Source organism: Balaenoptera borealis (assembly GCF_965194805.1).
Source record: "Balaenoptera borealis genome assembly, chromosome: 1".
In the NCBI taxonomy this organism is placed as follows: Eukaryota; Metazoa; Chordata; class Mammalia; order Artiodactyla; family Balaenopteridae; genus Balaenoptera; species Balaenoptera borealis.
Window position 1 is genome coordinate 191631782 of NC_138860.1, and position 24783 is coordinate 191656564.

The window sequence follows — 24783 nt, forward strand, 5'->3', positions numbered from 1 at the left end:
AAGGAAAATCGAATCAGCTATTGGCTTGAATTAATGAGTCAATCAAACTCCCCAGGAATACATTCCAAGAATAAGATGAGTACATATTTGAGTTGTCAATCAGTCAGACTGATGTCAGGGCGGGATGGGGTGAGGCAGGAGGCACCTCACTGTCTAGAGGCCTTCTTTCCAAGGGTTGAGTATGTGCAGGGCTGCCACCGGCTCAGACCGGAGAAAAGCATCTCCTTAAATTCTGCCCCCAAGCTGCCTCGTTTGCCTTGTCTGGTCCTTATCCCGCTGCTAGTAGTTACAGGACTAGGAGCTGGTTCTGGCTTTTTCTAAGACCTGCATCAGATCCCAACTCGAATCTCCATCAAAAGTAAACAAACTAAACCTATGATTCAGCTCTGGAAGATGGTTCATCCACCCCTGCAATATGAAATATAAAAATATAATTGTTAATGTGGAAGACCCAATAAAGGCACTTGACTATTGTGGGAATATTTCATTTCTTTCTAATTTGTTGTAAGCCACCCTCAGCAAAGAGATCACAAAGCTTTTCTTCTGCCTTGTACAGGCTTGGATTTAAATCCAGCCCTCAAAAGACCCGAGGCAAAGAAGAAAACTACAGAGTGAGCAAAAGTTACTTTCCATGTATAATTGGATAAAATTGAATGCGTCTTGTTTGGCGAGCCCTTTATTAAAAAGTTTTCCCCAGAAACTTCTTGCAAACAAGTTTGAGAGAGAGCCGACTCCTAAGTGCTGGTATGCCTGTGTCCCTGGGGGGTAGAGGGCAGCTTAACTTGGCAAATAAAAATGTTTACAGGACTGGATTTTTCCCCCCTTTGGTTTTATATGAAGCAACAATACTGATTTAGGGAACAAGCACTAAGTCTTCCTTTAGTTCCCTGCAACTCTCCTCCTTAATCACGGGGAGAAAACAAGAAGGAGAGCCCTGCATTGCCGTAACCGAGAATAGTCAATGGAAGATTCGTGGCTCAGATGCGGTATCTGCAGTCAGCCTAAAAGGCAGCTTAGCTGCGTTTATAGGCGTACATGGCGGGGCTGCTCCGAGGCAATTACAGTGTGGCCAGGAAGCTCATGGAAAGCTACCGCCTCCAAAAGGGTCAGGCAGAAATCCACTTGGGAACACACCCAGGCCACCCCAACCCCAGTGGGATCTTACCTTAAAAATAGTCAATGTGACACCAAAATCTACAGGAAGGGCTGTGTGATAACAGAACAGGTTCCCTAAAGACCTTCCTGCAGCAGGACCCAATTCAGGAGACTTCAGAGCCCAAGCTGTCCCTCTGATGCTGAACAGAGAAGGGAGAGTGAGGGTCAGAAGAGGGCGGGGGCCTGATGAGGCCCCAGGACCAGAGAGCAGCTAAGCCAGGACAGCCTGCAGCCACCTCAGCTGGCCCGGCTGGCCGGAGGCTCTACACTGCAGGAGTGAAAAGATGTGCAGGGTCGCTCTCCCCAGGAGGAGTTTTCAGCTCAGCAGGGAAAAGTCACGTGTGCAATTACCTGCAGTAAAGGCAGCACCGCGGTGTTCAAAAATGCCACAGTAAACATGGCATTTGTGATGGGCTTCGGAAGAAGGTGAGACTTTCAAAGGGCTCTTCAGACCAGAAGGACAGCCAGAGGAAGGCCAAGAGGTCTGGGGACACACAACCAAGGTCTGCAGAAGGTGGACCATTCACTCTGCGAACAGAAAATCAAAATGAGGCCAGTATTGCTAAGCGAGCACTCCCAAAGGCAGCCACTAAGGAAGGGGCTCAGCAGGGATGGAGTCTGACTTGTTGACCTGATGCAGTCATCCAGAACATCCGCCAGAAACTCGTGACAGTTTATCTACTTGTCAGACCCACACCCTGAGCCGGTGCATGATTCCTTGAGGACAAATATTCTATGACTGGAGTCAGTCATGACTTTTTGTTTTCATAAACCTCTGACTCTTTCTCTTCCTTGGAATGCTCCTTTGGGGTTACTTGACTCTGTGTCTCCCGAATTGCAATTCTTGAGACCCCCATAAACTCTTTTCTTCTTTGCACCCCTCCGCATTATTTTCTTGGTTGACAACTCATTCAATTAGTATTTATTGGGCAACTACTACAGCCCTGGGAATATAGAGATTAAAATGCCCAGGCCCCTGAATTCCAGCACTTGGTGGCCTGTCTGCTGACAGAGACAGTAAACAGTCATTATAACACTCCATGACTCTGGTGTCTAAGACAAGGCTTGGCGGTCCATGGGGCTCCATCAACATTTGTGGAATGAATGGTAACCCCATAATGAGGTCTCTGAGGATCCTGCAGGTGTACAGGAGATTTCCACTAAGACAGAATGTCCTATGGCTAAAGGGACAGCAAGCTCTGTGAATTCAAAGTGGGGAGGGGTTATTGTGGGGTTGGTGGGGATCAGCCAGCCCCCATGAAGGTCATCAGGACCTTGGGGAAGGGTAGAACTGGGAGAGATGGGGATGGAGATGGATAGGAGGGCTGACAGAAGCAAGAGGTGTGAAACCAGAAAAGCTGTGATGTGTTTAAGACCATAACAGATCGTTGGGTGAGGCCAAGACACATGCAAGGTTCATGGGGGATGAAGTTGGGAAGGAGCTTTTATTTCCTCCTGCAGGAAGCCGAGAGCCACTGAAAGTGTCCTCCAGCGGTTGGTGTTGGGATCAGAATGCACTGGGCATGAACATGAGGAGATATTCTGGGGTGATGGACATAGTTTATATTTTGATAGGGGTGTGGGTTCAATGGATGTTTGCATTTGTCAAAAGTTGCTGAATGGTACTAGGCTTTGTGCATTTCACTGCATGTAAACTTTACCTTAAAATATAAAAGAAACATAATAAAATTTAAAAAATTTTAAGTGCCCTATAACTAAGATCAACTCAGAAAACAGTCAACATACACTCATGATTCTCAGTTGAGGGCAATTTTACCCCCTCTTCCCCTGGGGTCATTTGGCGATATCTGGAGACTTTATTGGTCGCCATAACTGAACAAGGGGCAGGGAAGGGAGATGTTGCTGGAACCTGGTGGGTGGGGGTCAGGAGTCTGTTAAGCAACCTGCAATGAACAGCCACCCTGTGATGTGAGACCTAAAGTTTCATGTTTGGCCTTGACCGCTCCGAGCCTCACAGGGCCCCCAAGGCCTAACCTCGATGCCCTTGCTCTTGTCTGATAGGCCCTCCACCCAGCAGGAAAGTATCCCACCTGCCAGACCAACTGCACCCGCCTGGTCCTCAAACTCTGCCAGCTGTGAAATTATTCTAAAATAACCAATCCCATCCTCCCCCAGGAACAGGGGTTCCCTACCCTCTTGTCACTGTGAAACCCCTGCCAGTTCACCCTGCTCCCAATTTGGGGGGTGGGGAGTCCTCCCCTCCCAGGCTGTGGGTGTGACTAATAAACTGGTATTGAGCTCATCTGTCAGGTTGGGTGTTGTGAGTTCAACCATCCTATACCGTTCAGGGCAGGGGTCCCGCCTCTACCAGGGGTGACCAGGAGGTGATCACAACATCCTCCCCCCAGCAGCAAAGAGGTATCCAGCAAAAAGCGCCCACGGTAGACAGTGCCAGGTACAGCATGAGCAGTCAGAGGGCTCCTTGGCTTAAAATCTCCCTCCCAGCTGTGTTCTCGGGACCTGACACCTTATCACTAGAGCATCATTTTATCTGGGCTCTTCTTACCCAGGTCCCTTAAAAATATTTAAGTCTCTGGGAAGTAGAAAATGTTAAACAGAAAATTTTCTTTGCTGAGAATGGTCAGTAGCCCCAGGGAGTCTGAGCGCACCCTGGTATGGTAGCATCCGAAAGGCGAGGCCGTGACGGCAGCAAAGCCTGGGACCCCCTCTGCTCGCCTTCCCGGGTCCAGGCCATGGGCTGCAGAAGGATCTTTCAGCTGGTGAAAGACTTGCATCATTGCACTAACTGGTCAGATGGGTGTTTTTGTTACCAAGTCCAAAAGCATACTGCTCACCACACAACAGGCCAATAAATCGAGAGACAAGTTTTTGGGGAAGGAATAGCAACCTTATCCAGAAAGCTAGCAGACTGAGAGATGACGGACTAGTGTCCCAAAGTCACCTGAGTTAGAATTCAGGCTTGTTTTATACTAAAAGGGGAAGGGGTGTGGCTGCTTGTTGCAAACTTCTTGGTGCCGGAATCCTTTGTTTTTGCAGCTGTCCACAGGTCAAGTCACGATGTTCCTGTAAATCTCCAACAAGACAACTGTCTCTTCTGCAACTTTTTACCTCTGTATGAATGCAAAGGTGTTTTACCTTTAAAGGTCAGAGACAGGTGCTGTCTCTCTTGGAACATTAGGTCATTAGGATAGAATGGACTATCCTGTATATTTCAGGCTACAGGCAACATTCTTTTGCAAAAGGCGCAGAGCCTGCACTACTCAGCACAGGCAGCAGAGCGCAAGGGTTAGAGCTAAAGGAATAGATCTGATATGGAGTCAGGTTTGTTCTTCTCTGTTACATTTTCTCCGTGCTGCTGGGGCTGAAAGATAGAAGTGCAGAGGCTGCAGGTTAGGAAGGGGTGTGCACTGAGGCCAGCCACTCCTGACAGCTTCACGAGCACAGCCTCCTGGGGCTCTCGGGCTGCCTGCAGAGAAGCCAATCACTCTGTCCCAGGAGCCGTCCCTCCAGCCGGTCTCTGTCATGTTGCCTCATTGGTTTCCTTCGTGGCACCACCTCCACCTGTACTGACCCACTTGCCTGTCGTCTGCCTCCTCCATGAGAATGCCCCCTCCCCCAGGACGGGGGCCTCACCTGCTGGGGACTGGCTCAGTGTCTGGAGGAGATACCTGGCTGACCCCACCCTGAAATCTCCAAGGCAGCCCCTTGTCTGAATTCAGCTTCTCCTCATTTCCACATAACACAGAGTTTATGGAAGATTAGAAAGTAGGGATGCTTCCTGAAGGAGAGGAGGCCCAGCTGACTACTTGAGGACCAGGTTAGGTCCTCAGTGATCTCCAGCCTCCTAGTGTCTGCCTTTGGGAGACCCCTCCCCTTGAGTGGGGTGGGGGACCCATGCCCACCTGGCCAGGGACTGTGGGTGGCCTCTAGGACCTGAAGGTGGCCACCAGTCTCCAGCCAGCAAGAAGCCAAGCCTTCGATCCTGCGGCCACCAGGAAGTGACTTCTGTCAATGACTGAGGAGCTTGGGTGCAGATTCCCCCAGCTGATCCTTCAGGTGAAGACACAGCCCAGCCAACATCGTGATGGCAGTCTTACATGAGACCGCATGCAGAGGACCCAGCTAAGCTGTGCCTGAGCCCCTGACCCACAGAAGCTGTGAGATAACACATGGGTCTGTCATTTTAAGCCATTAACTGTGTGGCAGTCTGTTATACTGCAATGAAAACTAATACAAAACCCCACAGATCTGAAATGCTAAGGCCACAGCTGGCCGTGGGCCTGGGTGGGAGGGCCAGTGCATCAGCTGTGAATGACACATACAGTCTCCTGAGCCGGACCCGGGTTGTGTTAGCAAACAAGGAACCACAGCTCCAGAAAATAGGCCCTGAGGGTGGCTCTTCAAACTCCCTCTCTTTCCCTTATTCCACACTACCTACTAACATTGAAGTTGGCCTCGAGATACGGTGATGAATGAGGCAGACATGACACTTACTGGGGTTGCAATCCAGGGTCCTTCTTTAAGTGACTCAAGTGGCCAGCATCCCTCACATTCCAAGGCTAAACTTCATCCAGGTCTGACACCTGCTTATTTTTATGTCGTGTAGACAAATGTAGGTGGTGAGGCTGAACTATGCTCAGTACATATTTGTTAGATGGAGCAGGAGGGGCTCACAGACTTCCTGCCTATGGGTTGGCTTCCCGTTTTTGCTTCAATAACACCTGCTCTCTGGGACCCCCTCTTTCACCACCATCTTCTGCTCCCCTCCGTTGCTCCTCTGCCACCAAAAGTTAGTAGAAGGGAAGCAAGACAGGGAGGAAAAGGCAGAAACAGCCCCAGCACTGACGGTGTTCCTGCTGACGTTCCCATGTGAAATTTCTCTGAGAAGTGGTGAGTTCTCCATTATAACAAATGCTTTCTGATTATCTGTAATATCCCAGAGATTTCTTTGGAACATTAGGTCAAGGCTACTCTGCAGTTTCATATAAGTCCACTGATTAGGGGAATATACCCAAGATCTGGAATGTGATGATGATTTATGATTTACTGATAGATGTGACCACAGACAACCTCAAAGATGGAGGAAAAAAACACGTAGATTTTTTTACAGTGAAAGGCAAGTACGTTTCTGCAGGAGAACAAGGGCACCAAGTGGAGAGAAAAGAAGCTTTGAGAAGCAAGAGAGACAGAGGTGCTCTCATGGCAGTAAAAAAAAAAAAAAGCCTAGGTGCTCAAGATGCCTTCAGAAGTCTCCTCCTGGTGCAGCAGGAGAGGCAGGCAGACTGGCTGATGCTGACACAGAAGGAGAAAAAGACTTTTTGCAGATGGGAAGGGCTTGAGGGCACCCCTAAGCCTGCATCCACAACCCCCCATAGACTGGTGTCCTGACCAAGTGACCCAGTAACAGTGGAGATAAACATCTATCAAAATCCATTGACTTTGAGCATAAGCCAACCATTCTCCTTGTTTGGCCCTGCAATAAACCTTCCTCTGCTAAATAAATAAATAAATACATACATACATACATATATATATATACACACACACACACACACACATATATACACACACATATGTATGTACACACACACACACATATATATATATATACACACACATATATATGTATTTACACACACATATATATACACACACACACACATTTGGAAAAAGTGGTAAAAAAAAAAATCCATCAAGTGGACAGGGTCCCACGTGGCCTCTCCAGGTAGTGTCCCCAACAGAAACCCTCCTGGGCATATTCCCCAAAGGGATGTGTCCTCTCAGTGACTCTGGACTGTGAGCTCCTTCCTAGGAAGCCGGGTCAGACACGCTTCTTCTAAGATCATTTAGCTCCACACAGACCTGGGCCTTCGAGGTATGTGAGGCTGCTTCTGTCTGATGCTGACATCAATGCTTGCAGGGGAAAGGGGAAAGGGTCAAGCCCCTCGAACCAGTGATGGTGGAGGGCAAGTTCCCCAGAAACTCCTTCTCAAACCCTCCAGAGCAGAGAGCTCTTTCCTCCAAGACACCAGTGCCGTGCCAAGGAGCCTTCACCTGCTTCAAGACCGTCACCTGCAGTTCTGACGCTTGAGTGACATTTTGAGGTTGTTTAAAGGAGAAGTTACAAATAGAAACAATTTGGGCCTCTTGACGCCCATGAAATGATTGGTACTTTCTACAATTATTTATGGGAAACTCGGAGATCATTTGTGGACTGTTTTCTTGGCTGACAGTCAAGTGAAATGAGAGTTTTGCAACTTGTTTTTTTTTTTCTTCTCTCTGTCTCTTTCTTTTTTCTTTTCCTTTCGTTAGTTTGCTTCTTTGGGATAGCTGGCACTAAAAGTGATGAGACATGAAAGTTTCCAAATGGGAAGAACTTGTCTTCTTTATGGTTTGGAATAAAACAAAGGATGATGGATGGAGAACAGCTTTGCGACACTCACAGTGCTGATGGGTCGGTCTCACTTCATGTCCTCTGCCCTTCACTCCATCAACCACAGCCTCTGCCTGTCAGGGTCCCCCTCCCCATGCAGGAGTCTTTGACACATGTCACTTTACCCATGTGCATGATTTTAGTCTACGGACCCTTTCACCCCCAGGCTGTTATTCACGAAGGGTCTTCATGAGAACAGTGGGCTTTCCAGCAACTGAGGTGTGCACTTTGGCTCCTGCAACCAACCCCAGCCCAGAGCACCTGGTGCCAAACACACACCGGAGAGGACCCGATCCACAAACAGAAGGACCATGAGGCTGAATAAGGGAGAGGGCTGGGTGGGAAGAGGGGCCTAAGCTTAGCCTTGCATACCTTAAATGTGCTCAGAACACTTACATTAGCCTACTGTTGCACAGAATCATGTAACCCAATCCCTATTTTATAATAAAATCTTGAATATCTCATGTAATTTACTGAATACTGTACTGAAAGTGAGAATAGAATGAGCACAGAATGGTTGTTTATCCTCATGATCTCAGGGCTGACTGGGAGCTGTGGTCCTCTGCCTCTGCCCGGCATCACAAGAGTATGGTACCACATATCACTAACCTGGGAAAAGATCAAAATTCAAGATTTGAAGTACAATTTTTACTGAACTTGTATCACTTTTGCACCATCTTAAAGTGGAAAAATCATAAGTTGGACCATCGTAAGTTGGGGACCATAGAACAAGTTCAACAAGATGGCAAGATTTTAAAAAATACAAAAAAATCAATTGTATTTCTGTACACTAGTGATGAACAATCCAAAAATGAAATTAAGAAATCAGTGTTATTTACAATAGTATCAAAAAGAATAAAATACTTGGGAATAAATTTAACAAAGAAGCACAAACTTGTGCACTGAAAACTGTAAAACACCACTGAAAGAAATTAAAGAAATATTTAAGTGAAAGACATCCCAAGTTCATGGATCAGAAAACTTAATATTGTTAAAATAACAATAATCCCCAAATTGACCTACAGATTCAATGCAGTCCCTATCAAAATCCCAGCTGCACTTTTGTTTTTTTGCATGGAGTGACAAGCTAATCCTAAAATTCATATGGAAATACAAAGAAACCAGAATAACCCAAAAAATCTTGAAAAAGAAGAAGAAAATTGGAGGACAGACACTTCCCGATTTCAAAACTTCCTACAAAGTTACCCTAATCAAGATAGTGTGGCACTGGCATAAGGATAGACATACAGATCAATAGAATAGAATCCACAGTGTAGAAATAATCCTTTACATTTATGGTCAATTGATTTCAATAAGGGTGTCAACACCATTCAGTGGGGAAAGGATAATCTTTTCAACAAACAATGCTGGAACAATTGGATATCCACATGCACAATAAATAAAGTTTGACCCCTACCTCACATCAGATACAAAAATTATCTTAAATGGATCAAAGACCTAAATGTAAGAACCAAAACTATAAATCTCATAACTTGGGTTAGGCAATGATTTCTTAGATACAACACCGAAAGCACAGGTGACAAACAAGAAAGGTAGGTAAATTGGATTTCATCAAAATTTTAAACTTTTGTGTTTCAAAGAACACTGTCAAGAAGGTTAAAAGACGAACCAAAGAATGGAGGGAAATATTTGCAAATGCTGTATCTGATAAAGGACTTTATCCAGGTATGTAAAGAACACTTCCAACTCAACAATGAAAAGATACCAATTAGAAAATAGGCAAGGGTTTTGAACAGATATATCTCTGAAGAAGATACACAAATGGCCAATTAGCACAGGACAAGATGGTCAACACCATTAGCCATTCGTGAAAATGCAAATCAAAGCCACTTCACACCCACACACAGGTACCCGACAAAGGTTGTGGGTTCAGGGGACAGCCTTCAAATCCCTATTACTTGGTCACCCCAGTGAAAGGTAATGGGGCGGGGGGTGGGGTCACAGGGGGGTGGGTCAATTGGCCTTCAACCAACAGAAAATAGCAAGTTAAATAAAAGTACAAACAAAACAAAGACGTCTGCTCTCACCACTTCTATTCAACATTGCACTAGAGGTTTAGCACTAATGGTGACCATCATCATCTGTGGACCCTAAAGGAAGTGTGGATGACCCCATGTGGGTGCCTCTCTGCTCCCGAGGGTGGGCAGCAGGCATTTCAGAACACAGCTCTGGACGTGATGAGGAGTCTCTTTCTGCCACATGCTCCCTGCTTGACCTTGGCAAGTCCTGTCCCTCCTGGGGCTGAGGCCAATTATCTGTGAAAGACAGTCTTGGACGAGGTGACCCAGGGCCCCTTCCACCTCAAACACCATCATCCTGCATTTGCCTCTGCTCTTGGTGACTCAATCCATCACTTGCAGCCTGCAAAGTGGTCATCCCTAAGTCCCCAACGGCAAGGCACAGCTAACTAAAGGCTGGTGGTGTCAATACACTTTGCAAACCAGAGCCACGCACGGGTTATTTTTGAAAGATTCCATCTCTTGTGATTCACAAAAGCTTCCTGCCAGAATGTCAGGACAGTAGCAAAACCGCATACTCCAAAGCCCCAGAGCCAGACAAGGCCTCCCTGCTTGGTCCTGGGGCCACACTCTGGAGTGGGTGGGCTTCCGGAGCAGGCAGTGATGGACCGCCGCGGCCCGGCCCTGGGAAACAAGCCATCACCTAACTTTTCATACTCAGAGACTCATCTATACGTCCATTACCCCGCGAGCCAAAAACCCTTCCTGGCAAAGAAATATTTGATACTGACTTCATCCACCCCACCGAGAGCTGTCGGATGTAGTTTCCAGCGTCTGGGAGAAGGGGCAGGGCGACTGAGGCCGGGCGCCCCCAGCTGACAGGCCATGTGACGAATGCTCCCTACTAAGGTTCGATCCCTGAGAATGAAAAGATCAAAGCCATTTTTGCGTCATCCCGGCGCACAGAAAATAGGCTTTTTATCAGCTGCCTCCGCCTATGTGAGTTCATTTATACTCTGCAGGTGTCCCGTGGAGAACCCAGGGGAAGAAGGATGCCGGCTGGGTGACTCGAGTCTGAGTGGGGCTGAGTCACCTTGCTCAGTTTGTCAGCGGGATGACTTCTCTGATTGGGGTCGTTTGCCACCTCCAGGAAGATCACACTCCATTTCAGACGGCATCTTTTATTATCTCGCTTTCCTGCGCTCCACTGTTCCACCAGGATACATGAAGCTAATATCTCATCCGGTGTGAGATCACAAACTCCAGAGGGGCCCCGGACTCTCCAGGCGGGGAGGACCGTGATAGAAGGAAAAGGAAGGGCAGTTTCTTATGGATGTCAATGATGTCTGCAACCCTCAGTGGGTAACACTTTTAGAGCATCGCCCCCCCGCTCAGCTGAATTCAAGCAGCTGTTGAGTGCCCAGGCCCTGGCACATGCACGGAGGCAGTTAAACCCACTCATCTCCGAAAGGACCCAAAGTGAGGGAATTAGATCTATGTTAGCGGCCACAGGAAAGGAATCTGCTCAACACACGGCTGGGGTCTGTACTCTGGGTGCCGCATCTTGGCAAATGCCTCTAACAATAGCCATGCACCCTGGCAGGGGGGCCACTCTGTCCCAAACCACAGAGGGGAAATTTTCTGGAGGCAGGTTCATCAGAGGAGGAGGAGGCAGATGTGGGAGACCTTTGTTTCCCTCCCCCTGACATTTCCGGGGCTCAGTCATTTAGAGGCAGAAACAGCAGGGTGAAAGGAAGGTGCAGGTCCTGCCCATAATAAATGCATTCCCGACGTGTGCCGGGAATATAATCAAATCATCTGATTTTATTTTCACGGCAGCCCCGAGAAGCAGGTCTCCTGCCCCTCTTCTAGAAGCAAGGCAGCTGGGTCTCAGAGAAGTGAGGTACCAGCCACAGTCACACAACAGCGACGTGACGGGGCAGGAGCCAACTTGGATGGGATTCTAGCACAAACTTCCATTCATGCTGTCGGCAAACCGTCACCAGTCACTTCCTGTGGCCACACCAGCACAGACACTAGACGTTCAGCTGGTGTGCTCATCGCTCCCGGGGTTGTGAGTGCAGGGGTTTGACACACGCTAGGCTGCAGGGGACCCAGAGGGGTTGAGAGAGCTCCGTCCTCCCTCACAGAGGTGCAGCCTCACAGGGAAGACAAGACAGAGGCCACGAGGTCAGGGGTGTGTTCCCAGCACCTGATCCCATCTCAGAATGAAGGAAGGCTGCCCGGAGGAAGTGGTGCTTCCACTGAGACAGCCGCCCAGGAGTTGACCAGGAAAAGGATGGAGAGAGGGGAAGGCGGGGTGCTCCCTCCAGGCTGGGGACCAGCGTGGGGAATGGCCGAGAAGTGAGAGTATCATCGTCCATCAGAGAGTGAAGAGAGGTGCCGCCTGGGGCAGAATAGACAGGAGTGCGGATGGGGCTCAGAGGTCAAGGGCATCTGAATGCCCACGGGAGGCACTGGGGAGCTGGCGGGTTCTTACATTGTGGCGGGAGGGGGAGAGGTGATTAGATTTGTGTGCTCCTGCCATTTCTGTCGGTGGCACCACCACCACCTCCAGCGGCCAAGAGCCCAGAGGCCCCTCTGGCCCTCCCCATGCTGGCCTCTACCCCATCTGTCCACCAGCCCCTCAGGGGCCATAAAGGGCAGCGACCCTGGAGCCAGCCTGCCCCAGGCTGGAATTCCAGCCTTGCATGGTTTACACGGACAAATGTTCAGGCCTCTTTGGGCCTCAGTTTGCTTACCTGTAAAATGAGGACAACAGGACCTATCTCTTAGATGGGTGTCCAGCAGGTAATCAGAACCTCGGGGAAGCGAGGAGCATAGCCGATCCCCGTGTCAGCCCGTCCAGCCGCTCCTCACCACCCACACGGCTGCGCCATCCAAGTCGCCCCAGGATGCTCTGCGCGCCAGGTAGCGTTTCTACAGCCCTTCCCTGCAGATGGCTCCCCTCCCGAATAAACAGGAGAACGAGTCCAGTCAGACCCACAGAGCCTTCCCATCATGTCTGAAATCTGCATAAACTATAAACTCCTCCTCCTGGCTTCCTGGCCTCAGACACCCAGCCGTCCCTCCTCCATCTCAACTCCTGCCGCTCCCAGGATCCTGCTTTGTTCCCAATTCAGGGCCTTTTCTCTTTCTGTCTCCGCTGCCTGGGGAGCTACCCGCCCATTCCCAGAGAGGACTTTCCTGACACCCTGAAGCCCCTCCCCGCCCCCACTAGCGCTCCTCTCGCCCTTCGTCCTGCCTTACTTTCCCCGGAGACAAGCCACCACTCAGCACTGTATGTTGTGTTGATTTGCCAGCATGTCAATCACCCCCATGATGCGGAACTCAGAGGTCACTTCTCAGCCTTGTTCTGCCGCATCCCCAGCTTTGAGCTGCATCTGGAGCACAGAGATCCTCTAAATAGCTTCACCTGAAGTAACCTCAGGAGGAGATGGTGGCAGTGATGTGGGCAGAGTGGTGATGAGGACCTGGATGCAGGTGGAGGGAGCAGGGGGAGAGGGAGGTGGGGCTGGCCGGGCGTGGGGACTGGTGGGAAATGAGGGATGAGGGGAAGAGAGAGATTCCCAGGCTCCTGGGTGGAGCCACTGCACAGAGGCCCCTTGTTGTGGGTTGAAATGTGTCCTCAGAAAGATAGGTTGGATCCCCCATACCTGTGGATGGGACCTTATTTGTAAATAGCATCCTTGCAGCTGTGATCAAATGAAGATGAGGTCATACTTGATGGGGGACAGGGAGGAGCTTAATCCAATAGGACTGATAAGGTCCTTATAAGAAGTAAAAATAGAATTACACAAAGAGGGACTTCCCTGGCAGTCCAGTGGTTAAGACCCCATGTTTCTAATGCAGGGGGCGCGGGTTTGATCCCCCGTTGGGGGACTAAGATCCCACATGCTGCATGGTGCGGCCAAAAAAAAAAAAAGGAAGAATTATACGGAGAAGGGTTTGTGGCCACAGGGACAGAGGTTGGAGTGATGTGTCTACAAGCGATCATCACCAGGCGCTGGAAGAGACAAGAAGGGAGCCTCCCCTAGAGCCTCTGGAGGGAGCATGGCCATGTTGACCCCTTGACCTTGGACTTCTGGCCTCCAGAACCAGGAGTGAATAGATATCTGTTGTCTAAGCCCCCAGTTTGCGGTGCTCTGTTTCGTCAGCCCCAGGACGTGAACACGGACCACCCTTCACTGAGACCAGAAAAGAAAGGGGTAAAGACGGTTTGTCGGGCGGGAGGAGGAGGGAAGAGAGAGGATGCAGCCTTGGCTGAGTTTTGGCCGCATCGCGTTTGGGGAGCAGGAAGCACCCCAGGGAGCGCTAAGAAGCCTGCTGACCACAGGGGTCGGGGCTCAGGCTGGGCGCTCAGAGGAGACACTGGGTCCAAGAGATCAGCTCATCCTGAAGCTCTTCAGCCAGCAAAGCCCGCAGCACAGGGACCACGCACAGAGGCAGCCCACTTGACCATCGGTGTGAGTCTCCGGAACCTCTTAAGTGAGTGAGAATGATATACCAGCCCCCTACAGGGTTGTTGTAGGATCAAATGTGTTAATCTGTGTAAGTGCTTAGCCTGGAACCTCATACAATAAGAGCCCCATAAATACTATTTATCATTGTCATTGTCATGATCATAAATTCCCAAACCAAGATGCCCCAAGATCAAAGTGATGTGTGATATAATATAGGCAACATCCCCCTTTTGGAAATTCACGATGCAAACATACACGTGAAAGGCTCTGAGAATTCCTGCACTGAAGAAACTCACTGGAACCCAGAGGGTCCCAAACAAGTGACATCAGTTCAGCCTTTATCTGAGCCTTTGATGTGCCTGTTGTGACTCTCTAAGAAGGGGGGGCACAGAGAGATTAGGCAGCTTGCCCCAGGTCACACAGCTTGCAAGTCTTACTGGTATGGGATGCCAGGCTAGCTTAGCCCAACTTTTTGCTGCTGTTCTTGATGATAGAGTCTTGTATAGAATAAGCTCCATCTGGGGTGGATCTAATTGCTGCTATTAGTTGGGCAGGGGAGAGGGACACAGAGGGAGGCATATAATCCCATTTCCCTTGACAAGTGACAAAGAGGTGACTCCATGTCCAGGACAATGTAGGTGTTATTTTTGGTTGAGCGGGACACTTGCTACTAAGGCATCACTCTTGTGTTTACATGCGTCACATGCTACCCAATGCTTCTTAGCTCTTAATCTAAAATGTGAGTGCCCTCACTTTGTTGCCACATTCATTCACCTAGTCCCTGAACATTCACTGAGCCCCTCCCACCTACCAGGACCCATGCCAGGTAGAGACTGAGCAGGACCCTGTGGGGCTCCTGGACACAGAAGCCTTTCTGTGTCCCCCATTTCTTATTTGTAGGGAATAGACTCCAGCCTCCATGACCTTCCCTGAGCTTCAAAGGGCAGGTTCAAACAGTTGCTAATCAGGGAAGGGAGGGGATGCAGACAAGGGAGAAGCAGTCAAGAAACAATAGTGCAGCCTTGGGGCAGGGTCCTGGTTCTGCCTCAAGGGATGCACATAACAATATCTTTGAGCTCTTTATAGAACTAAAACCCCCAACAAATGGAAGATGTCAACTAGTTGATGAAGCATTCTTCATTCCAGAGAGAAGGTCACAGTTTGATAGCCTTGAGAACCACAGAAGCTCATCAGGAGACCACCTGAGGCCAGATTAAAGGGAAGCAGGCCCTGCACACACCCTGATCCTTATTGGCAACACTGCCTTTGAACCACTGGTATAAAACTCCTCACCAAATCCCTCCAGGTTGGGATACACAGTTTTTCAGAGCACAAGCCTGCTGCGTCCCCCTTTGTCCGGCAAAGCAATAAAGCTATTCTTCTGTGCTTCACCCAAAACTCTGTCTCCAAGAAATGATTTGGCACTGGTACACAGAAGCTGAGTTTTCAGCATCAGGTGGAGACTGAGGTGCAAGGAGACTTAGATGTAATGCTGCTTCATGAGCAGTGTCTTCAAGGCCATTGAGGCCCCTGCTTCAAAGTCATGACTGAGTTACTTCCTAAGGGTTGTGTGGAAGGGAGAAGAGGTGGAACCCAGTGTTACAGCTGGGGCAATCAGGGAAGCCTTGCAGGAGGTGGTGCCACACGAGCTGTACCTCACAGATGAGCAGGAATGATGAGTGAAGGTGGGGAGGGAGCTCCAGGTGAACAGAGGATCACAGGAAAAGCCCAGCGGCCCAAGGGAGCCAGGCCCACCAAGAGGAGGGTGTCGTGGGTGGACTCCAGGGAAGGGGGCTGCCCTGCATGGGGTTGGGGGTGGACGGAGTGAAGAAATGAGACTAGTGAGACAGGTCTGAGCCAGGCTGAATTTCCTGCCAAAACCTGCACCTCCAGGTGGAGGTGGCACAATGCCACGGGGCCCCCAGATGCCCTCAGGCCAAGGAAGCCTCCTTTTACAAGGTAAGAAATATCTAACATCTGCAAGTGTGGGCTTTGGGGTCAGAACAGACAGGATCTGTGTGTCCTGAGGCAAGTTACTTCACCCCTCTGTAAAATGGGCAACACAGCACCCACCACCTGGAGCTGTTGTTGGGATTTAAAAAGATAATGCATGTGGAATGCCTGGTGTCCTGCACTGGTGTGGGCAGTGGTCGTTAGGAAGAAACACAGAGACTGGAAGAGAGATACAGCCACAGAGACAAGTCACTTCATCAGTCAGTTATTCACAATCATCCTTTATTCACTGAGTGAGGGCCATGTGCCAGGCACAGTGACAGGTAGGAAAAACAGGGACTCCTCCCACCACAGAGTTCACAGCCCAGGATGGAGGGAGAGGTTTACCCAGCACTCACGCCGAGGTCAGGGAGGAAGAAATCCTTTTCTCTACCCACCTCAGTTTCATTGCCTAAGGCCCTGAAAATTAGATGGACAAAAGACAGATTAACAAGAGAAAAACAAATGAGTTTATTAAAACATGCATCGTGCAGCACTCAGAGATGAGTAACTCAAAGGGGTGGTTAGAACTCGGGCTTACATAACATTTAACAAGAGAACAATAGATTCCTAGACAAGTGACAAGACAAAGGAACTAGTCCTTGAGTTTCTAAGGCAGCAAATGGTGAGAGGGCAAATACATGGGGGACCTAGTGGGAGACAAGGGCCAGTGAGTAAGTTTTGTGGTGTAGATTCCTCTGGGCTGATCAGGGCCCAGAGTTGCCTCCAGTGATTAGCTTCTGTCCTTCCTGGCTTGGGGGAGGGGGACATCTTCACGAACGTATAACCTGCTTCTAGGCAGATAGCGGAGGGCAGAGAGCTTTTCTTGTATCTGCTTCTCCCCAGTTTTCTTCAGCTCAAGATAATCAACATGCCAAGGTGGCCTATTTTGAGGATGCCCATTCTGTGACCTTCACCAACACCTGGTAAAGGTTGAATTCCACCATCCAGGTGAGACACGCAGACGGCCTGCATCCACCACGACAGCAGGGGTGGAGCTGGAAAGAGGAGGTGGGCTGGGAGCCATTGGCAGGGGCCTGGACGGAACCGATGGAGACGTGGGGAAGGGGGTGCAGATGGGCAACGGCTGGGTGATGACCTGGGTGTGGGGATGGGGCAGCATAATGTATAGGTTCAGAGAGATGATCTAAGCTTTGGGCAGGTTGAGTTCAGGAGCTGCAGGCCCTCAGGTGAGTGATGTATAGAAAGACAACAGCATTTGATAAAGAATAGAAACCCTCCCACCTGTCCAGCCCTGCACCAGCCCATCCGTGTGCGGGAATGTGAGCGAGGATGAAACAGGATACTTCATATGTAGCACTTACAAATGCTGACTTGCTGTCTGCTTTTATTTCTCCGTGGAGGCTAAGGGCCCAAGAGTATGTGATGCAATTCCATTTCCCACGCAGCACCCGGCCATGTTTCCCGCTCTTTCCCAGGGGGATCATCGCCTACCAGCTCAGCCAAGTAGAAAAGTTTGCCAAGAGGTCTAAAAGCCTCCATTTCTGGCTTCAGCTTGGAAAATTCCAGTAGATGAGCAGAGACAGGAGACAGGAAGGAGGGACCAGAGGAGGAGGCAGTCGGGAGGGACTGAGAGGTCCCCTTTGCCTCCTTGAGCTGCTCTCCACTTTGAAAAGTGAAAGAACGGCTCCCAAAATGCAAACTCCTGTTCTGGAAGAGGAGAATCCAAGAAGGCTGGTGACTCCTTTACCCGTGGGGTAACTGATGCCTGGAAGAAAAACAGCAATTTGCCTCAAATCCAAGCTTCCTGGCTCCAAATCCAGGCTGTCACCACTGCAGATCATCAGAGTTTTGGGGACTAAAAGGCAGACATTCTTGGGTCTCGCTGTCATCGGCACCCCTGCCCCGAATCAAGCCCTCTGCCATACGCTGTGTTTTCAGGGAGGCCACCACGGTCCCCACCGTGGCTGTCAGTGCCCCGACCCCTACAGCTCCCCATTGGCAAATGATTAAAAACTGGGCCAAATTATCACTGGTATGATGTGCATCAAGAAAACAAATTAAGTTTAACATTTGTGCGGTGACAGCTGACCTTTGCATGATTAAAATGAACGGCTGTGAAATGAGTCAGATTAAAAGATGTTCAACTTAATGGAGGGAGCAATCCCCGAAACCTGGATAAGTTTCTGGAGAAACCGGTTCTGGCAAACCTGAAGGAGAGACACCAATCACACGCACAGCCTATTTGCCACCTGCTGGCCTGAAGAGGCGCTGCTGGCCTGGAAGAAGGTTGAGGGCATGGGCTTCCTGACCAGCAGAAACAGGATAACCTCTCGGTGGCCACTGAACAGACCCACACACCCTCAGCCCTAAAACACCAGCCTTCTCTCCCACCTACTTACGTGGAATGCGAGGGGCGGGGCCCTTGGCTCAGTCCTCCTGAGATGGTCCCTTAATTATGCGGGACAGTCTCGGAGCTCCGGGGACAGAAGCAGCCCTTGGGGCTCCCCCCGCAGCAAAGATGGAGAGAATGATGTCCCCTGGCGTCCATGCAGCTACCCTGCTTCCCAGGAGCTCAGAGAACTTTGTAGACAAACGTCTTCATCTTCACCAAGCCACCCCCTTCCCAGGGCCTTTCAGCTGGAACGTGGGCTTAAAAAAGGCGGAAAAACATATTTGGGACCCCTTCCAAGAAGCTGCTCCTGACGCTCTGGTGCTTGGAGCCGTGGGCAGGCTCTGCTCTTGAGACAGACACACAGAAAGTGACTCCATGCCGTGCACTCCGGGAACATTTGCTAGGGACACGGGGAAAGCTGCTGGCAGCCAGGGGCCCTGAGGATAGGAGGGTTCTTATAATGGCATCTCCTTTGCTGTGTTGCTTGGCCATTCAGGGGCTGACCTTTGCTTGTGAAATTAACCTTTATCAAAGGTTTTGACCCTTTATCAAAAGCTCGGAGACGTCCAGCTTTGTTTTGTTTTGTGTTTTTACAGGTGAGTACAGAGTTTGCAATGTGTGCCTTCCTGTACTCTCTAAGCCCACTCAGTGGCCAGGACGACAAACATTTTAGTCTTAGGGTGTCATGGTGGCTCCAGAACCAAGAAATGATAACTGGAATTGTTGAACCTGTCTGTCCCCTAGATCCCAAAGCACCTTGCCACCTGCTATTCTTATAGGAGGCAGCATGCCAAGCAGCGGGTCTCATCTGGGGGAGGAGCCATGGCCAGGTAAGGTGCACTCTGCAGACAACAAGACAACAACACATTTAACCTCATCCCATGGACCAGGAACAATCTGGCTAATTACTGCCAAAGGGGGTGTATTATATATATTTATACTTATATTTATATTTATATATATAATTAAATTTTTAAGAAAAAATTATGACACAAAACTAAAGCCTAAGGAAATCCTATCTGTGACCTTAATGACTTCTGTAATTTGAAGAAAGATGGCCACAATTGCGTTTCTCTAACCAATCTGATTTCTGCCAAAGCTTTGACTATTATTGTCCACTTTTGATAGAACGAGTTTAAAAGTGTGTTATGAACTTTCCTGCCTTATTCATCTCGGTGGTGTGTGGCCTGAGAACCACGGTGCTAGAAAGGATGGTCACCTGGCCGGGCACACAACTGATAGTGACCTGTAAAAGCGCAGCATCTGGGACCCTCTGTTCTTCTTCCTCCCTACTCACCCACACCCTTCCCAGGACACCAAGTCCAGCCTCCTCTGGAAGCCTCCCCTGACCAGCCCAGGTAGACACTCTGTTTACACTGACAGCCACTGCCTCACATGTGGGTGCTGTGTCATCACCCTAGCTGCTCCTCACTCCCATTCATTCGTGTTTAATTTGTCCCTGCGTGCCCTGGGACTGGCACAAGTGGGCCTCAGTGAACACTGAATGAATGAATGAGTCAAAAAGTCCTCAAGGATGTTGTATATTTCTTTTGCTCTCTCTGGGGGATGCAGCCCTGAGCTGGGCAGGTCTGACCCTCTGACATCCCACAGAATCTGTTTCTACCTCTAGCAAGCTCTTCTCACATGGCTACTTGTCCTGGAGAGGGTGGATAAACATCTGCTTCTTCAGGAGAACCCGTGTTCCTTGGCCAAAAAGACTGTGTCTAAGTAATAATTTACTTTTCTCTCCATAACACACCACTCAGATAGTAGGTGGTCCAATCATTTTAAGTGAACAGGGTATAGCAACAGAGGTATCTTGGTTCTCCGACTGCAGTGAGGTTAACTTGACACTCACGGGAAGCAGAGGGCACAGTTCTGGTTCTACGTGCAGAGGCAGTGGGAGGCGGCTGGTATTGAGTGTAAGGTGCCAAAAAGGACCTTCTCGTCAGTAGTATTTCCCCATTTTCCTTCTCCCAAAGCCTTCCTCACTTCCTGTATTCATAGAAGTTCCTTGTTAATACAGATAATGATGATGGATGATGATCATGATGGTGATGATGGTGATGACAATGATGACAGTGATGGTGGTAGTGATAGTGATGATGATGATGGTGATGGTAACAGTGATGGTGGTGATGATGATGCTGATGGTGGTGATGGTGGTAGTGATAGTGATGATGATGGTGATGGTGGTGAAGACAATGATGGTGGTGATGATGATGGTGATGATCATGATGCTGATGGTGGTGGTGATAGTGATGATGTTGATGATGATGATGGTGATGATGAAGAGGATGATGATGGTGATGATGGTGATGATGATGATGATGGTGATGGTGATAGTGACGATGATGATGATGGTGATGAAGAAGAGGATGATGATGGTGATGATGATGATGACAGTGATGGTGGTGATGATGTTGATGATGGTGATGGTGATGATGAAGAGGATGATGGCTAAAACCTGTTGAGTACTTACTATGAACACAAAGTGTGATTTTGCATCTGCCAACTTCCTTATCCACCCAGCAGCCCCAGGAAGTAAGGGCTTGTTAAAGGATGAATTGTACCCCCCCTCCAAAAGGTATATTGATGCTCTAACCTCCAGTACCTGTGAATGTGACCTTGTTTGGAAACAGGGTCTTTGCAGATGTAACCAGTTAAAGATGAGGTCACTGGGTGGCCCTAATCCAACATGACTGGCATCCTTATAAGAAGAGGAGAGAGACACACAAAGACAGCCACGTGACCACAGAGGAAGAGATTGAAATGGAGCTATCACAAGCCAAGGAATACCCAAGGGCCCCCAGAAGCTGGAAGAGGCAAGGAAGGATCCTCCCTTGGAAGCTCTGAGTGAGCACAGCCCTGCTGACACCTTGATTTCTGACTTTCCGCCTCCAGAACTGTGAGAGAACCAATTTCTGTTGGTTTAAGCCTGTAGTGCTTGGTTACAACAGCCACAGGAAACTAATACGAGGCTGCTATCATCTCAGTCTTTTTTTTTTAATTTATTTGTTTATTTTTGGCTGCTTTGGGTCTTCATTGCTGCACACTGGCTTTCTCTAGTTGTGGCGAGCGGGGACTACTCTTCGTTGCAGTGTGCGGGCTTCTCATAGCGGTGGCTTCCCTTGTTGCAGAGCATGGGCTCTAGGCACGCGGGTTTCAGTAGCTGTGGCACGCAGGCTCAGTAGTTGTGGCTCGTGGGCTCTAGGCACTCAGGCTTCAGTAGTTGTGGTGCATGGGCTTAGTTGTTCCACGGCATGTGGGATCTTCCCAGACCAGGGATTGAACCCATGTTCCAGGCATTTGTAGGCAGATTCTTAACCACCGTGCCACCAGGGAAGTCCCTCATCTCAGTCTTATTGATGAAGAAACTTAGGCTCAGAGAGGTTATGCAAGTCACCCAAGGTCACGGAGCTCATAGGTTAAAGCATATATGCAGAAATACACTGAGAAGGAGCAGGGTGTGCACCTACCACTCCGTGGATTGTCTGTCATACTTTTGGGCTTCCAAATTTTGTCCCAGGTGGGTGGAAACTATTCTGAAATAAATGATGCACTTCCCTGCCTCCCTACCCCAGGAAAATAATTGGGCCTTTTTTCAAATGAGTAAAATTCTCTGTGAACGTATATGCACTGGTTTGGTAATAGAAAGTGCAGTCTGGAGGCTGCTGTTAAATCATTTCTGTTTCTCTCTGTGGTGTCAGACTGACACCCATCATGTCTCACAGTGTCTGCCACTAACAGGCTTTTTGATGATTCACTCAGGTCTATGACAAACCAAAAGCCAGCTCGCAGGGATTTTGGGTAATTATGTGTTTAAAAAATTCATTCTAGTAAGAAAAACGATAACAGCTAAGACTTACATGACATCGACTATTGCACTTTACATTCATTAACTCATTTGATCCAAACACCAACCCTAGTGGACAGGTGCCATTGTCATCAGCAATATCATCATCACCTGCATCCTCACCATCCTCACCATCATCACCATCACCACCATCATCATCATCAGTATCATCACCATCATCACCACCACCACCATCATTATCACCATCATCATCACCTGCATCCTCACCATCATCACCATCACCATCAATATCACCAACATCATCACCAACATCATCACCTACACCACCATCATCATCTGCATCCTCACCGTCATCACCACTTTCATCATCACCACCATCATCATCACCATCATCATCACCTGCATCCTCACCATCATCACCAACATCATCAATATCACCAACATCATCACCAACATCATCACCTACACCATCATCATCACCTGCATCCTCACCATCATCACCACTTTCATCACCACCACCATCATCATCATCAACATCATCACCATCATCATCATCATCACCTGCATCCTCACCATCATCACCATCACCATCAATATCACCAACATCATCACCTACACCATCATCATCACCTGCATCCTCACCGTCATCACCACTTTCGTCATCATCATCACCACTTTCATCACTACCACCATCATCATCATCATCATCATCATCACCATCATCATCATCATCACCTGCATCCTCACCATCATCACCATCACAACCACTATTAGCATCAATATCATCACCCCCACCATCACCACCATCATCATCATCATTGTTGTCAGCACCCCCATATTACTTATGAGTAATCCAAGGTCCAGAGAGGTGGCGTGATTCGTTCAGAGAGGCAGTTATGGGCTGAATTGTGCCCCTCCTCATTCTTATGTTGAAGTCCTAACTCCAAGTGCTTCAGAATGTAACTGTCTATGGAGATGAGGTCTTTAAGGAGGTAATTAAGGTTAAACAAAGTCATTGGGGTGGGCCTTAATCCAACCTGACTGGTGTCCTTATAAGAAAAGGAAATTTGGGCCTGCAAAGAAAGACCAAGAATGTATGTGTGCAGAGTGAAGACCATGTGGGGACACAGGGAGAAGACAGCCATCTTCTTGCCAAGGAGATAGGTCTCCAGAGAAATCAACCCTGTTGACCCCTTGATTATGGCCATCCAGCCTCCAGAACTGTGGGATAATAAATGTCTGTCATTTAAGCCACCCAGTCTGTAGTATTTTGTTATGGCAGTCTCAGAAAACAAATACAAGGACCCAGCCAGCCAGGGGCAAAAAACAAAATGATACCTGGGAAGGGTAACAGAGAAGCCGCTTTCACTCCTGAACTGTAGTGTAGAAAGAAAGGGCTTCCACAACAGAGGAGCCGGCCAACCATGCATGTGGCCTGGGAGGGAAGGAACAATCTGGCCAAGTGGCCGAGGCCCAGGGAGATAACGCAGCACCCACCTCAAGTGCTCACTCAGCCCCCTCCCTGCCAGGCTCCCCTGTCATCCGCGGGCACTGCCTCAGTAACCTCTGAAGACTGCATGGTAAATAGCCTTGTCCAGGGCTTGACGTCACTGACCTAACGGTTCTGGAAAGTGATTTGTCCACATCCAAACAGCCATAGCAGCAGGGCTGGGATCCAGACCCAGAGGCCTCTAAGTCTCCCGACCCAACGAAATGAGCAAGGGCAGGCCGCACAGCAACAACCCAGCAGATCTACTGGGAGGTCAGAGTAAGGGGCTCGTGCACTGAGAGAAGAGGGCAGGAGTCGCTACCACCCAGCTCTGTGCTGTCTCCTCACCCCTGCAGGGCCCCAAGGCCCCAGCTAGAGTTATCCCCCAGTTCCTAGCTCCCTGTGTACTTCCCAGCATGAGTGTCAGTGACTCGGGGAGTGATGGGGGGATGGTGCCCGCCTTCCACCAGACACCCCACAGAGGGGGCCGAGTCCCCAGGAGGATTCCAAGGGGAGCCTTCCCAGACTCAGTGTTGACGCAGGCCATCTGCTTTCAGAAGGAGCTCTTGGCCATGAATAATTCAACCAAAATTCCAGGTAAAGACAGGCTTTTGTTGACTCTTCCTTACCCTGGTGCTAATCTGTCTTTAGGCGTATTAAAGATAAAACACAGACACCCTCAGGAACTTGGAGGGTTCGTGAAGTTCTGCCCCCACCCTCCGAGGGGCTGGCAGGCTGTGGGATTCCGGGAGACATCTTCCATCCGTCTGAGATCTCGCCTGGAGAAGGAGAGGCGGGGAAGGAAGAGCTCATCGTTTCTCAGGAACGTGGATGTAACCAAGATAACAGCTGGGAAGACCTCGCAATCACAGTGAGAAAAGGGGAGCACGTGGGGTCAGTTCCCATGACATCTGGAAGGTTGTTTGTTCTTTTTTCCAACGAAATGTACTGACAGAATGAGCCTGGGTTTCATCTTAGGCACAAACTTTCAGAAAGTGTCTAGACTCAGGAAGTGTAGCTAAATTAATGGATGTTCTAGAGAAGTAGAGGGCGCTGGTGGGAGAAGCCCTGGGCCTCGGGTGGTGGGGGGATCTTC

The 24783-nt window shown here is 49.2% G+C and overlaps 1 protein-coding gene across 1 annotated transcript; it reads right to left on the reverse strand.

Annotated features, from left to right (window-relative positions):
- Nucleotides 1-514: 514 nt before the first annotated feature.
- On the reverse strand, nt 515-22879 carry LOC309622517 (uncharacterized protein; the record flags this gene model as incomplete). Its single annotated transcript, XM_082378596.1, has 3 exons — nt 515-20848; nt 20996-21305; nt 22815-22879. 3 exons carry the CDS (start codon nt 22877-22879, stop codon nt 20399-20401), a joined length of 825 nt encoding a protein of 274 aa, XP_082234722.1. The 3' UTR covers nt 515-20398.
- Between the last annotated feature and the right edge of the window lie 1904 nt (nt 22880-24783).